Genomic DNA, 16029 nt, shown 5'->3' with positions numbered 1-16029 from the left:
GTGGTAGGAGTTGGTTTGCTTTTACAAGAAGTGTGTAAAATTCAGCACTGCTGGGATGCACAAGGATGTAAGCATGGCTGTCACTCTGGCAGGGTGTGATCTGTGCATAAGATACGTATTAGTTCATAAGCAGCGTAGAGATGCTTTTTTATAAAGAGATTACATTCCCTCCTAAGTTCTAATACTAACACAATTCCAAAGCCGGTAACGTGTTCTTTACACTGAAGGTGCTGATGATTGTTTTCAAATTACTTTTGGAGAGGCAAGAGGAGACATTTTCTGACACCTCATTTTCTGAGGTTAGGGCTACACCAGTCTGAACAGAAATTCTGCTTGGGTAACTCAAAACAGCTAATTCTAGAAAGCTTAAATGCAACATGACTTTGAAAAATCATGCCATATTTTTGAGAGAAAACCCATTGGTTTGTGGGGAAATCAGTTCATATGGCTTGAATGTAGACTTTAAATTTCTTTTACGCTGCTTTGGAAATGTATTTTGTGCACACATTTACTTCAAAGGGTTTTTGCTGTGGAAGCATAAGTTACTGAAAGCACAGAAAGTATTTTGACATACAATACAGGAAGCATCTGATGAAGCAGGATTTGCTCAGCAAGCTGTAGTTAAAAAAGACCCTGGGAACAAACCCAAGCTGAGAATGACTGGTAATGCCCCACAACTGGTAAAGCTTTTGGAAGCCAAGACTCATTCCTCTCTATGCAGAGGTTGCCCCAGCACAATGTCCTCAAATAAGGGTCTTTGGTGGAGATGGCTGCACCTCTCTGGGCATCAGCACAGAGCACAATGAGGGCCAGCAAGCAGCATCCTCTGAAGAGCAGCTCTCTACTGCTTCCATATATGACTGATAGTATGTTAAAGGCTTTTTTTTTTATTGTGTTGAAATGTGTGTTATGGGAAAAAAAAAAAGACACCTTTAACTATTGAGGCTTTGATGCAAGAAAAAGATGTGAATTTAATTTGACTCCACGACTGATTCTTCTGTACTGTTTCACTGTAGTGCTTGTGATACATCTGTATGTGAAACATGCAGCATTTTGTCTTTTTGGCACACACACATCAATGAGCACTGCTGCCGCTGCCACCAAGGAGCCATCCTTACTCCAGTTGCAGTGGTGAAAGTTGCAGTGTTTCTCCTTGTGGAGAAATCTCTTCTTACTCAAGTAAGGACACACCTTCCGCACCCAACCCGTTATTACTTTCTAATGCCAATGCTTTCAATTCTAAGCAGTATTTCTCTGTCATTTGAAGTCAGTGGTTTGGCGTGACCTTTTTGTTTTCTTTACAAATGTTAAGACCACACACTCTGAGCTCTGCTAACACACTGTATTATGCTACTATTAGACAACTTTTAACATCACATCACATACATATTGCAGTTGCTGTTGGAACATGCCTTTTAAAAAATACCTTTATTGGATGAAATTGTCTCTTCCCCGAGAAAAGTCTGGTTCTTCAATATAATTTATTATACCTTTTAAAATTCTGTCTGTTCAATAAAATCTTTGCTACAATATAAATGCCTGTAAAGAAAATATAATTTAAAATTCTGAGAGAAAGCATTTTTTTCCTTCAACATTTTTCACAAAACCCACACAGGCACCAAGGAAAGACTAACAATAAAAATAGTTTACTCCTGTACAACCTACTCTGGGTTGGAAACATTCAAAAGAGAGACTTCAAAGTTGTCCTCTGATGAAACTTTGGCTACAACATAGGAATTCATCTCAAAACAAAGGAGAGTCCTATGTTTTCCACCCGTTTAAATCTGAAAACATTTTTTTTTTTTGAAGAGCTGATTTGAGTGTTTGTAGTACTTTCCTCACTGTAACGTACTTGATTGACGACTGGCTAAAATCACTGTTATCTGACAGCCTCTGCACGGGGCCAACAGTGGTCCATTATCACCAATTAGGATTATAATTGTAGACATTACACTCCCAATTCTGACAATTAAATATTAGTAGATGTAAGTTAGTGCTCTCACTAACTCCTCCAGTAGCAGCAATTAGAAATTTTAACATTCTGCTTGTTCAGTAGTTATGTATCACCAGAAAGCTTGGGTGTTAAGGGGACAACATAAAAAAGCTCTCTTCTTGCAAACAATCAGCTTTTTTTCACTTCTGATTCTATTCAAATGTCTTAGTAGAGAGTAAGCAATCTAAGTGTAAGAGACATTTCCTCTTGTGGTTGTTATCTCTGAAGTATGGATAGAAATATGGAAGAATTCTTCAAATCAACTAAGCTACACCTATCTAAAGCTAGCAAAAAACACAGACTGAGCCACAGGTAGACCTGAAACCACTAAAATCAGAGCAAAGGTTTTTAAATCTTAAGTTCAATGAGATAATTCTCAGAGTTACCTTTAAGCAGTGATTACGGAATTTAGTGTGAAATTTGAAAAATCTCTATCCAAACAGATGAAATATGAACACAATGTTAAACTCCTCTTTCAGAGACACTTGGATCATTTTAAGAAATAGACAGTGAAGGAGGAACACATTTTTCTAGAATATTTGGAAAATATTTCCAGTCTACGTTTCTACAGCAGATGACAGAGAGAAAAAAGTAAAACCTAGTCAGCACTTGTTTGGATTATCTTTAGCACTGTAATGAGACACTAGGAGCTTTCATTTCCTTGCAGTAGATCCTACACAATTTTTGAGCATCCAGCACTGCATTGTTTGTTGGTGGGGCTTTTTTTGTTTGTTTGTTTGTTATTAATTATGAACAGCAAAATATTATTTCAATCTTTATTCTGATTTTAAAGAAGTATATGTGGAAAACTACTTGTCTAATATGCTGCCATTCATACCACTCTACAGTATATGATAGCACATATAATTTTTTCCACTTTGGATAGGGTGATAGATCTTTCTGACCAATCTACTTCTCCCTTCATTACTCGTAATTAAACTCCAAAGGAGCCTCACAATTATGTATTTTCCTTTATTATCTTTTCATTTTTATTTTCTTATCACTGCTGCAGGTAGGCAGCAGCCTGTCCTTGCTGCTGACACTACTTTGTTCCCCACTCCTGCTCATTCTTCTTCCTTTTCTCTCCCTCCTCGACATCCCATTCTGCCCTTCCCTCTATTTATGACTCTCTTCTTCTGGGTATTTTATTTAAATTACACCTCCCTCCATTCATTTTGCCTTAACTTCCTAGGTATTTGGGATATCTGTTATAATTCACCAGTCACTTGAAGATGCACTTTTAAAATGGACTTTGATGGTACAGTTTTCCTTTCTATACCACTATGGTCACAGGTTAAGGATGGGACAAAACGATCCCAGCATTGTTGTCCTGGCTGCTGCGGATGTAGACATCTCAGGAGGCATTTATATTACTTAACTTTAGAAATTTGATAGAGGCTCCAAAGGCAGGAGGTTGGTTCTTTCAAGTCCACATAGTCAATAAAAAATAGATAGGTACTCCACATCATGTAATTGTGAACCAGTGCAAAAACTAGTCAAGTGCTCTTAAGTGCTATCTGTCTTCATTAGCTACATACAGCCTAGAAAAACTAAGCTCATAATTCAGGCACTTCATTTAGGCAGTTTAAGTTAGGTGGTGAGAATCCCCATGGTCTGGAATGCATTGTTTGGAGCTCTTTTATGTTAGAATATGACTGTCACTAGTCTAAACCATTAATAACTTCAGTGATGCTCCAATTCAATTCCAGTTTCCCAACTGCTCCTTTACAGGAGAACAGAAGGGTAAGAGTGCATTGTTGTTCAGAAGAAAAAAAAAAAATACTATGAGGGAAGAGGTACTTGCTGCATGTGTTAAATCTACAATAAATGCCAAATGTAAGAAAGACTGCACTACTCATTACAAATACAGAGATGAGAGTATCTCCCCATAACTTCAGCAGTTGGGTTCAAAACTGCTTGGCAGTTCAGGTTTTGAATCCTACTGCAGGCTAAGGGAGTAGGGTGGAAGAATAAGTAACATGAAAATTGTTTAAAATAGAGCATTAGTATTTTCAAGGGAATACTGCTGCATTTCATGCCTGAGGGGGCAAATCTACTCTGATGGTAATGAAGAAAGTCTTTGAAAAAAGCTATTACTAAAAAGCATCAGCTTACTGCCTTATCCTCCCACATTCGTTTTTTCCTTCCTTGATGTTTGTGTTAAATATGAAGCAATCAAAGCAGCAATCACACAACTAGAGCATACAGTAGAGTTCTGAAGAAAAACCCAAAAGACTGGAGGTGGGGTGGGAGAATGAATATTTCCAACTCAGCATCATATCCTAGTCTAGTTTCCTTCATTTATAATATCAACCAAGGCTTGCAGCAGTCTGTCATCTCTATGCTTGTATGGTTTGGCATTGTAAAAAAGATCAACATAGTCACTGTACAGACTTTCTTCCGAGTCTTTCAGCTGGGAGGGCTTGTTTAGCTTTTCGAGGGCTTGATAGAAGTGTTCATATGGAATACTTAACTTCTCACTTGCAGTCTTCTTTGGCAGTCGCTTCTGAGCCATCTGTCTGCTAAAAGCACTTCGCAGTAAATGCAGCATAGCCTCTGATGGGAACTTATCTTCTGCTTCATTTCTGCTGCTACCGATATCTTGTGTTACTTTGTTTTTTTCACTCAAGTTCTCCTGTGTGGTATGGTCCTGGAACACAGATTGGCATAAAAGAGGTTAGGCATTAATTGCAAAACTGGATTAAGATTTGCTCCGATTAGTAATTTTCATGTACATGTATGTAGATGCTACTTTTTTCAGTTAGGAGCCACTAACATCTAGAAAAGAACTATATCATTACATGTCAAAAAGGACTATCAGAAGGACTTTACTGCATAAAGAATCAAATCTCCCCACAAGTTATGAAGTTACTCAGATCCCACAGTGGAAGGATGCAACATGTAATTTTACAGTGACATTTCTCTCAGTCTCAAAAATACTTCTGGCTGTGCTATGGGAGACAGTTCCATGGCTATCCATCTGGAGGAAGTACACACCATGGTGATGGCGACTCCAAATGTGCCACATACCCCCGTGGAAAGGACTGAACTAATGCTTCCATGTTATCTGCTCCACTGTTGCTCTCACCTGAGAAGACAGTGAACTTTGGCTTATCTGTGGCCATGACACGTACCTCAGTAAACTTTAGAAGGCCAGTGCTAAGTACAGATGTACAGAGAAATCAGCGATGCACAGTCTCATTTGAACACTGTTTGCTGTGCCTCAAATGCTGTAGTATGAGGCTGCGTGATGTTTTTCTACTGGAACACTCACTTCATCTTGAGCTCATTTTTATATGTTTCCACCGAGTTTCTCCTACACCACCACCAGTTTTATTTTTTTCCAATTTTATTTTACTGCATGTGGCTGCCACAACTATGGACACTTAATTTGATGTATTTAAAGTCCATAATCATGTTTCCCTCAATCTTCTTTGTAACCTCACTGTAAAAGGTTATTCTCTTTATACATTATGGACATTCTAATTACTTAGAGGGGAGATGAATAGATGGGATGTAATTAAGTATTCTGAAGACACTGAATAACCAATGGTACAAGGGCTGCTTCAAAATAATGCCTCCTCTTTTATGAAGTTGGCCCACTACATCAGAGGCAGACAGTGATACAGCAGTAGAGACTGAATTTCCCACCAATATCCCTTCACATGTTGTTGCTGTATGGCAGATGGCAGCAAAGGGGCAGTCTGACAGAATGGTGGCTGAAGTGGAAGAGCACATGAAGTAGAAGTGGGTCACTGAATTCCTCCACTGGGAAAAAATAGTACCCACTGACAATCAGTGACGCTTTCTGAACGCTGATGGAGACCAAACAGTGGATGTGATCACAGGGAAAAGGCGGGTCATGCATTTCAGCAATGATGACAGCAACATGAAAGACTGAGCCGTGTTCTGGACGGCCATGAACAGCTCTCACGCCATGAAACAAAGAGTGTTTCGATCAGCTCATCTGCACAAATTGGTGGATTACAACCAGGGAACTGTGTACAGAGCTGAATACAGGCTTCAATGATTTGGAAACAATGGTGGCAACATTGGAATACTGCAAAATTTGCACTGGATGGGTCACACAAATGCTCACACAAGAACAGAAAGAACACTGTACACAGGCTGGTCAGGACTTACTGAACCAATATGATACTTAAGGTCACATTTTCCTGGATCACATCATTACCCATGACAAGATATGGTATCACCACCACTATGTCAAAATGACAATGCATGGAGTGAAGACATGCAAATTCCTCATTGAAGAAAAAGTTAAAGATACAGCCCTCAGCAGGTAAAGTGATGTCTTTTAGCACAGACAAGAAAGCAGTGATCCTTCTGGATTTCTTGAAAACCAGACAAACCATCAATTCTGACTGCTACGTTATGACGCTGACTTAGCAGAAAGCTTGAACTTCCTGAGTCAGGCCAGAGAAGAAGACTACCTTTCTCTTGCAACACAATAACTTCGGGCCCTATAGCAGTTTGAAGACTGTGGAGCATGTTACCAGCTTTGGTTGAACTGTTGTACCACACTGACCATATAGTCTTGATATGGCGCCTTCTGATTGCACTTCTTTGGGCTGATGAAAGATGGACTGTGTGGGCAACATATTCCTAGCAACAATGCTGTCATAGCAGCTGTGAAACAGTGGTTCATTTCTGCTGATGCAGACTTTTATGAGCATGGCATGCAGGCTCTTGTTTATTGCTGGCAAAAATGCACAGCTAATGGCGGTGACTGTGTTGAAAAATAGCGTTTTGTAGCTGAGAATGTGCTCCATCAAACAGTGTTATTGTAGTCTTTGTATCTGTTATCATTTCCTCTGAAATAATAAAAGGCACTACTTTCAGAGCATTGTGATTATTTGCATTCAGAAACCCACCGCTATTCTCAGAAGCCTCAAATACATTTGCTTTCCATACTGAACTCTGCCTCAAAGTTAACAAGGGGTGAAAAAGGAGCTGGCAGCTCCTTAACTGAATTCTCTGAACTGTCCTGACTGTTGTAATGTTTTATATAACAAATCTACTTCAAAACTTCCTAAAAACATATCAGCAGATTCTTTTGGGTTTCAACACTCATTCTAACTAGACTTACAAAAATGTACTATGCATTCTTCTCTCCTGCACCATTCAACTGCATAAGCTGTTGAGTTCAAAGCTTTAGTATCAGCATCCTCTTTCCATACTGAAACTGCTAAGTGTTAGCTTAAAAAAACCCTGAGACTAATAAAAATATCAGTTGTTGACTAGTTGACAAAACTGCAATACTTGCACAACTTACAAATGGTCTGGAGCTAGAAAAAATAAATGTAGAATGAGTATGTGTCTTTTCACTACCAAAAAAAAAAAAAAAAAGAAGAAGAAGAAGAAAAAAAAAAACCCTTAATTTTCTTACAAATCTGAAAATGCACAAAGAAAAGCATTAATGAGACACTACCTCTACAAGGTCTGTCATCTTCTCCACTCCTCTTCTGTCATTTTGCACAGCATTGTAAGATGTGTATACACGTGGTTGTTTCATATGTTCAGGCTGGATATCAGTGCCATGCAAAATCAATTTCCAGTTTACAATCCTTCCTTCATTTTGTATTCTTTTGGACTAAAGGACAAGACAGCAATAGCATAGGTTCTCAGAATGTAAGAGGAATAAATAGAGGATATTTGATCACAAAGCAGTGAGAATTCACTAAAATAAAAAATGACTCTGTCAATATATAAATTTAGACCATGATTTGTAAGCCCCAAAAGACTGACACATTAGGGACAGAACTTATCAGAAGGTGGGATTTAGTACAACGGTTTGACTACTAATATTTTGACAAAACATAATTATTAATTAGTCTTATAAGCATCAATGGAATTTCGTAACAATACTAAAATTACTTAAGTAGTATTTCATATTATTAATGTTAGTTCACTAAGCCATCAAATGGCAATTTTCTTTAAAAAGTTACCAATAAAATGTTTGGAATAACATTCTGTAGTAGTGTGTAACAGCATTCTGAATCACAGCTTGTGAAAGCAAGAAACAAATGCTTTGTACATTAGTTTTGACACTGATCTTTAAAAAGTAAAAAGTGGAAGAGACAAGTACACAAAACAGTGAAATTTTATTTTTCCAAAGCTTCTTTCAGAATTTTTGCTTGTTTATTTGGTGGCTGAAGAGAGCCACTGAAGCTCTTCTTTACTATAGAAAGTTTATACCAAAGTTTACGTATGAAAGTTTTATGACAATTCAGTGATCAGTAACTGCATGGTGATCTGTTATTCCAATTAGTCATTAATGGGAAAACTTATTTCTGGAACCACAAAACTCCAAACACTGAGGAATAGCACATTATTTCTTGTGGACAAAAGTTTGAGGTACTGTAGATTTCAGGAATGTGCTACAATTGGAAAACGAGAGAGAATCAAAATGCCCTTCTTATGTTTCTTCTAAAAAAATGCATTACTTTGTTTACAAAGAGCAGGATATCTGTAACCATGGGGTTATCCATAAGCCTACAGTATTAACACTATACAGTTGTCAATAATATTTACTTCTACTGCCTTGTCCATCTGTTCAGTATTAAACCCATGTTTACAATTAGAGGCCAATAAGGGTTGGAGACTCAGTGTCTGATAGGAAGCATTCAGTTTCTTGCATGATCTGATCCCTAATGACAAGCTGATTAACAGACAGTTTCAATGAAATTCTCCTGAGATGAGTGAGCTTTTATTCTTACTTTGAAAAGAATGATTTTTCAGCTGCCTATCAAACAGCTCTCTTCTGGTGTCTCACTGTTGCAATTCATATTCCCACACGGTTTTAATAAACTTACTTATTTTATATCTGTAGATTTCTTGCTTTAGTCATTACAGGTTTTTCAGCAGTCATTACTCTTGAGAAAGAGGCTAGGGGAAGATATATAACTGAATAGCTCCCTAAGGTCACCAGAAATTCATTAACTCAGGAGGTTTTGAGTTAATGACAATTATGTCCGTGTACCAAGAAGAGACTAGGTGTGTGCTTTTCTACAGAAAAGAACTAATTTGCAGTTAATCATATGCAAATTTGATTACATACTTAACACCATGAATCACAGAAAATTATATGAAGTGATTTCTTTCAGTGACATATAATGTGAGAAAAACATAGGCATGAAATTTCTTTTGACAGGTACATGTCAATGAAATAAGTATAGTGCATCGCATTCATGTAAGAACAAGAAAATCTGACTCTTTTTTTCTGCCTCAGATGAGCTTTTAATCTTTAATCCAGTGGATACTTAGTTGAAATAAACTCTTGTTGTAGCTTGCTTAATGCACACTCAGTATTCAGCACATTTGGTAGTGGTTGTGATATGGTTAGTGACGTGCTACCTTTCAAACTTAGCTGGTTAGCATGCAGACATACTTACCACATCAGTAATTCTTAACACCCAGGTGCCTGTTGGATTCTCTCCCCATGTGTGCACAGACATGAAATCCCAGTTCTTAAAGCCATTGGGAGATTTATCTCGCTCTCTCTCAGCCAGTAAGACGGTGCTGGTCCCTGTGTTAGTACAAGATCAACAGAAGACACTGTTATGTTTCCCCTTCAACTTTCACTCTGTTTGCTTGCAAACTACATAACGTAAAGGTAACCCGAAAAAACGCTACTTAGCAGTGGCTTGGAGAATGTGGAATGTGCTATTTTTGACCGCTGGTTACTTTAACAAATGAGCTTATGCAGTATACACCAAAGCCTTACCCTGAATTTATCATTATGTATATTTTTGGTGAATGAATGTAAACTGTTACAGTCTGGAACTCCAACAGGGTGAAATGTATTTGTATTGTTATTGCTATTACAAAAATGCTGTACTTCACAAAGCAATTCTGCAGCAAAAGAGATTTTACTGGAGAGCAGATTTGTTGTGCTGATTTGTATATAAGCAGAGAGCAAGGGAGCTCTATTTATGTAACAAGGGGAACAGAGAGCCTAATCACAAGATAAAAATACATCACATTTGAAAAGTCATGGCTGCCAGGCAAAGTCCCCAGTGACTGGAAAAAGGGAAACATCACTTCCATTTCTAAGGGTAGAAAGGAAGACCTGGTGAGCTACAGGCCAGTGAGACTCATGTCTGTGCTTGAGAAGATCACAGAGCAGATGGAAAAGATGTCATGGCACATACGAGATGAGGAGGTGGTTCAAGATAGCCAACATGGCTTCACCAATGGCCAATCTGGCAGCTTTCTACAATGGAGTGATGGCGTAACTGGATCAAAGAAGAGCATTTGATGTCATCTATCTGGACTTCTGCATGGCCTTTGACATGGCCCCACATCACATCCTTATCTCTAAGCTGCAGAGATACGGATTTCAAGGGTGGGCTACTCAGCAGATCAGGAGTTAGCTGGATTCTCACAGACAGAGGGTTGTAGTCAATGGCTCCATATCCAGGTGGAGGCCAGTGAGGAGTAGTGATCCCAAGGGGTCCAACTTGGGACCAGTGCTCTTCAACATCTTTATCAGTGACACAGACAGTGGAATCAAGTGCACTCTCTGCAAGTTTGCTGATGACACAATAGAAGGAAGGGATGACATCCAAAGGGTCCTGGACAAGCTTGAAAAGTGGACCCACATGAACCAAATGAGATTCAAAAGGGCCAATTGCAAGGTGTTGCACTTGGGTCAGGACAACCCCACACGTGTTTACAGACTGGGAGAAAAACTGCTTGAGAGCAGTCCAGTGGAGAAGGACGTGGGGATTCTGATGGACAAAAAGATGGACATAAGCCAGCAGTGTGTGCTTGCAGCCTAGAAGGGCAACTGCATCCTGGGCTGCATCGAAAGAGTGGTGTGTACTGCATTCATGTCTAGGGCTCCCAACACAAGAAAGATGTGGAAGGGTGGGACTGGGTGGGCTTTAAGGTCTCTTCCATGCCATTCTATGATTCTTTTATTCTATGATTAAAGATAGTAGCATAAATATAGAAATGGAATGACATACATTTGGTAGGAATGTTTCATAGGAAAGCAGAAAAAACGGAAAGAAGAGGCAGGCTTAAGATGAATCTCAGACAAGCTAGGCTATGTAAGTATACTATATGTGCAATACCTTAACCTGCTTTGAAGTGAGGTCATCTAACAACAATATGAACAAATTGTTACTTATTTATCATCTATGAATTACTAGATTAGCCCGATGTTTAAATTCATATCTGTTTTCTTTTGTTTTTGAATAATATCAGCCGAACTGACTGAAGATCGTACTTTCAACAAAGTTGTTTATACTCACTCTCCTTTATTTTTCTTCCTCTCATGATGTTATTTCAATGCACCATAAGGTCAGCTTGCCATGTTGCAATACATTTTGTACAGTTGTACTAAAGTGTCAAACAGAGACATACTGTTTTTTTCTACATGCTCCAGTGGGGAGACAGATGAAATCTAGGGAGTCAGATTTCCCCACTTTTCCATTAGGTCATTAAATCACAGTAAGGCTGATAAGCATTATTAAACTATAATTTGATACCACCAGGGACTCTCAATTTTTACAGGTCTTGCTGCTTGAATGCAACATGTTAGAAATAGTACCTTCATTTCTAAAGTATGATTTACATTCATCTTCTTACAAAAATAACCCAAAACACAAGAATGAAAAAGGGATTCAGAGAACCAGTTCCTTCATTTCCAGGATGCTTTGTTCTCACACTCCTCTGTTCACTGTGACTAGATTTGTGTAATTATGCATTTTAATCCACAAAGAATATACAGGTAGTTTCTAATGCTCCCCATACCTGACGGAGACACCAGAGTGACGTGAAGATCTCCTCTCCGGGAATATTCAATTGTTGCTTCAAGCTGCACATGCTCCAGAGATGCAATTGAGTTCTCTTGACCCTCGCAGGCTTTTGTGGGAATTTCAATGATGACCTCTTCATTTGCTCTTAATAACCTGGCAAAATTACAGAAGCTTTATTTGCAGAAATATTTGATTATGGATTAATATGTGAAGTGTAGAGATGAATTTAACAGTCATTCCAGAATGGAGGCACAGTAGACGCTAGTGTTGTGCAATCCACTCCAGAAGCAAGCAAGCAGGTCTGATAACTGAATTTCTCTCGGCACTTTGTTGTCCCACAGAAACTATAAAAATAAGTCTTTGCAGTTAGATACACCACATAATTGTATCAGACCTAGACATAGTTGCCTCACTGAAATATCCAGACGAACTGCTAACATGGACTTAAAACACTACAGGAACATTAGTGCTTTTAAACTTTTGTAATTAACATCATCTCTAGAATAAAAGCCTTAGTTATTCTGTACATTCTCAGAGCACTATGCATAGCATTCTCTGCATAATTTCCATTACTAGTAATGAGAACGTGGTATCCAAATCTCCAGAGAAATCATTCAGAACTCAGAATATTGGGATCTTTGTTTCATAATGTAATGAAGAAGACTGCAGTAAAAACACAAACACACATCAGTACTAGATCAACACTCTGTGGAAAGGAGAGGCCTCATAAAAACAAATTGATAGTAAAATAGCATAAATAGTAAGGTTACCAAGCAGTGAAATCCAAAACATCGCAATCAATTTCTACAGAGATTTTTAGTGCACTCGCAGTATAATTTCTACCTTTGAAATACCGTATTTATTCTACAGAACAAACATACATATGAACAGGTAGAAAAAATAAAGGCCCTTACTGATTAACCAGGTTAATCTGGTTACCAGACTTCTGATATAACCCACCTGTACATTGAGCTCAGCTTAGGCTTACTGTGCTGCAGTCATTAGTGATTATGGCTTGTAACTCTTTTCAGCGAGCCTTAGGGACACTTATGTTTCGTAAGAGCAGTGCTGTAGATGGGACTAAAGCTAAGTATATCACCCTGGCTTCAACATACGTTATGTGTCACGTGAGAAGAGTTGCTAAGACTGATTACAGATGTTCCTTTTAAAAACAACTCTGAAAAACTCTGATATCTTTTTCTTCATCCACTGATAGCAGTCTAAACACTCTTATTTGATCAGATTTGGTCTCACAGCATTATCCACCCATACGCTGGCTGTATAAAGAGACATAGTGATCTTATTCTATGTGAGGGGTCACGCTAGTTATTTTAATCAGTTTTACACTAAAAAATAGCCAACAAACAAATGTTGCTTTCCCGTCAGCTGAGCAAAACCAAATGAATCAAAGGATACCTCTTAATTTCAATTTGATTTAGAGCAATCTGTGTGCAGTACTATCTTTCACGCTTTACTAAGACACAAGCTTAATTACTGCTAATGTCTTACCTTGGTTCAAAGCTTTTGTCTTGGACAATACACTCTCTCTTTTCTGGTACACCTTTCCATCTTTTGGGATCAGCTAAATCCACCAGTGCATTTGCATTGAGTAGTCCAAATCCAAATCGGCTGTTCACCATTAGTCCTGCTCCATTCTTCTTCCATCCTGGATTGCCAGCCAATGGATCATATTCTGAGGTCCACACTACCAAGTGCTGCATATCCCTCCATGTCAAATTTGGGCTGTTGAGAAAATGATCCTGGTTAATTGTTTTGGTACTGACTATCACTTTTCTCTTAGTTACTATTTTGCAATATAAACTTTCTGAAATGTAGCTAGCACTGAATTATTAAAAAAAAAGAAAAAGTCCATGCTTATCCTGACAATACTCCTTCGGGTAGACAAGATTTCTACGTAAATTAAGAGCTGGTATCTAGCAAGATTAGAGTCCAATCACTCAAAACTCCTTAGGCATTTAAATTTATCTAGCAAAAGCAGTATTTCCCACCAGTCATTATGGAAGCTGGGTGTGAAAATTCACTGGGCATTTGATTCTGTCTATCTGTGATTATACTCCAATCTTTAAAATATGGTCCTAGGTATCATCAAAGGAGTACGCAATAGAATATGGAGCCAAACACGTACTATTCAAGTGCTAAGCCTACACCTTAACAACTGAAGTGAAAAGGCCACTGCCTTGTCTTGTCCTGTCCTATTCTTTACCCTCACCTCCAAGTTATACTACCTAACTATCAGGCCTGCAGGGTGTGAACATACCTGCTCTCTCCCTGCTTTGAAAGTCAAGCTTGTGTACCTTCAATTATATGTCTCATCATTGCCAGGAAAGATTCTGCACATTGATTAAACACTTCACTCATACTCCTGCATTCTATCGTCTTCAAATTACGCTCTCTTGACAGAAGTACAGCCTCAATGCCTTTAAGTGCTACTGATTGACTCAGTAAATAATTATCAACAATACACTAAATGGACTAAATTTCCTTGGTCATTACATATTACTTATCTAGGTTCTGATTTGCTAGACAGGCATGAGGCAGAAAGCTGTTCAGTTTTGTCATCAGGTTGAGCAAGACTGACTGACAAAAAGTGGAGCTGCAGTGTGATACAGTTTAATTTTGACATAGGCAATGTTTGAGGGAAGATATTAGGGAAGAGTTTCAATTCTAATTTTGTGACATCTTACTTTGCTTCCAGAGCAAGAGCGAAAATTCCTGCTGCCAATGGTGCAGATGCAGAGGTCCCAGTGTGAGTCCCTGTACATTCATTGTGAAGATCAGCACTTGTCTGACAGAAAAACAACAAAAAACAGATTTCATGAATAAACAGTTGTAAATACTGTCACATCCACACTCACAAACGTAACCATGTATTTTTCACTTGATGCTTATTTATACATTCCTTACCAGCAAAGGGAGGGATGTTTAAATTTGTTCATATTTCATTCTGCTCTTTTTACTTCAACAATATTTTTTGTATCAAAATGCTTTGTGTTTGAACAAAACACTCCCACACTGAGTATCTTTTTTTATTCTAACATTTCACAATAAGTGTTTCAGGCCTACTGGTGAATCATAAAAACAGATCATTGTGTTGGGCCTAGAACGTTCAAAATTACTGCTTGCTAGAAAATTACTCATAGGATTAGTATTAGTGTTCTGCTCTCTCTTCAGCAGAAGAACTATAATTTGCAATGAAACATGTGCTTTATTTGGCAATTAAATACCAAACTCATCTGCTCATGTATCTCTAGAAACAGAAAGGGGGAACAGTGAGACCTTTACAACTCAGATCTGAAGAGCAATCTCTTAGGAAGTACCAGTCCCTCAGCTAACTCACAATGACATTATTTTAATCTCCATCCATATAATTCATTCTAAAATTACCACCAACCAGAGCTGAAAAAAAAACCCCATAGGTCCTTCAGTATTATTTTATCATGGCAAATTTCTTTAGTACAAGCTATTTCTTGCACAGTTAATGAAGGCTGAGTTGTCCACTTACTGGGTACCTTTTAGAGGTCTGCAAGCACCATTGTTGCTGTCATTAGCAGGAACTGAGGGGCTAAAAATCTTACAAAAAGTAAGTATTAGAGTGACAACATGTACAGAAACACTAACTCATATGGGCACATTAACCTCACAAGTTCTTTTTGCGTATACTCTAAGTCTCTCTTTGTGATGAATGCGACCATCTTCACGCAGAGACCTCTGTCACACTCAATGTCAGAAGATTTCAGCATGCTAATTTAAATGCATTGATACAACAACCAGCCATTGTTTTACGTTAGTAGATGTTCGGGAATACAAACATGTTTTGGACTACAAACTCCTTACTGTCTGAAAATGAAATTACTAAGCATGTAAAGCATATGAAAAGCAAGCAGTAGACACTAAGCATTTAAGAACTCCAACTTGTTAGTTACATATAGAACACATTTTTATGTTTGTTCTGAATCTGGTAAAAACAACCTACTATTCTTTGGTCAGTATAATCCCCACTGCTGTATGCTGTGGCCAGGGTTGAAGAGCACTTCTCTGCATACCAGGGAGAAAGGCCTTGCTGAGAAGCACTGCTAATGGAGATAGTGTAGATACTATCAGTGTAACCATCACAGTCACAGTTGTCACCCTGACGACCTCCGTTCCCGGAAGCCCACACAAAAATGGAGCCTTTTCCATTTCGGCCCTAGAGGAAATGAAATGTGCAGTTATAACACAGATTTCAGTCAT

General features: G+C 38.3%; 1 protein-coding gene across 1 annotated transcript in view; it reads right to left on the bottom strand.

The window, feature by feature from the left end:
* Window positions 1–1328: 1328 nt before the first annotated feature.
* The window catches only part of PCSK1 (proprotein convertase subtilisin/kexin type 1), a 31142-nt gene continuing 16441 nt past the window's right edge, over window positions 1329–16029 (bottom strand). The window contains exons 8-14 of the mRNA XM_003643060.6: window positions 15773–15985; window positions 14484–14584; window positions 13288–13521; window positions 11774–11931; window positions 9406–9539; window positions 7443–7604; window positions 1329–4643 (exon numbers count right to left, since the gene is read on the bottom strand). Coding sequence (XP_003643108.2) covers window positions 4281–4643; window positions 7443–7604; window positions 9406–9539; window positions 11774–11931; window positions 13288–13521; window positions 14484–14584; window positions 15773–15985 — 1365 coding nt within the window. The 3' untranslated portion in view covers window positions 1329–4280. The remainder of the gene's footprint in view (window positions 4644–7442; window positions 7605–9405; window positions 9540–11773; window positions 11932–13287; window positions 13522–14483; window positions 14585–15772; window positions 15986–16029) is intronic.

Source organism: Gallus gallus, chromosome Z, assembly GCF_016699485.2.
Source record: "Gallus gallus isolate bGalGal1 chromosome Z, bGalGal1.mat.broiler.GRCg7b, whole genome shotgun sequence".
Classification (NCBI taxonomy): Eukaryota; Metazoa; Chordata; class Aves; order Galliformes; family Phasianidae; genus Gallus; species Gallus gallus.
The sequence above is the reverse complement of the archived record's forward strand: the minus strand, read 5'-3'. Positions and strand labels throughout refer to the sequence as shown.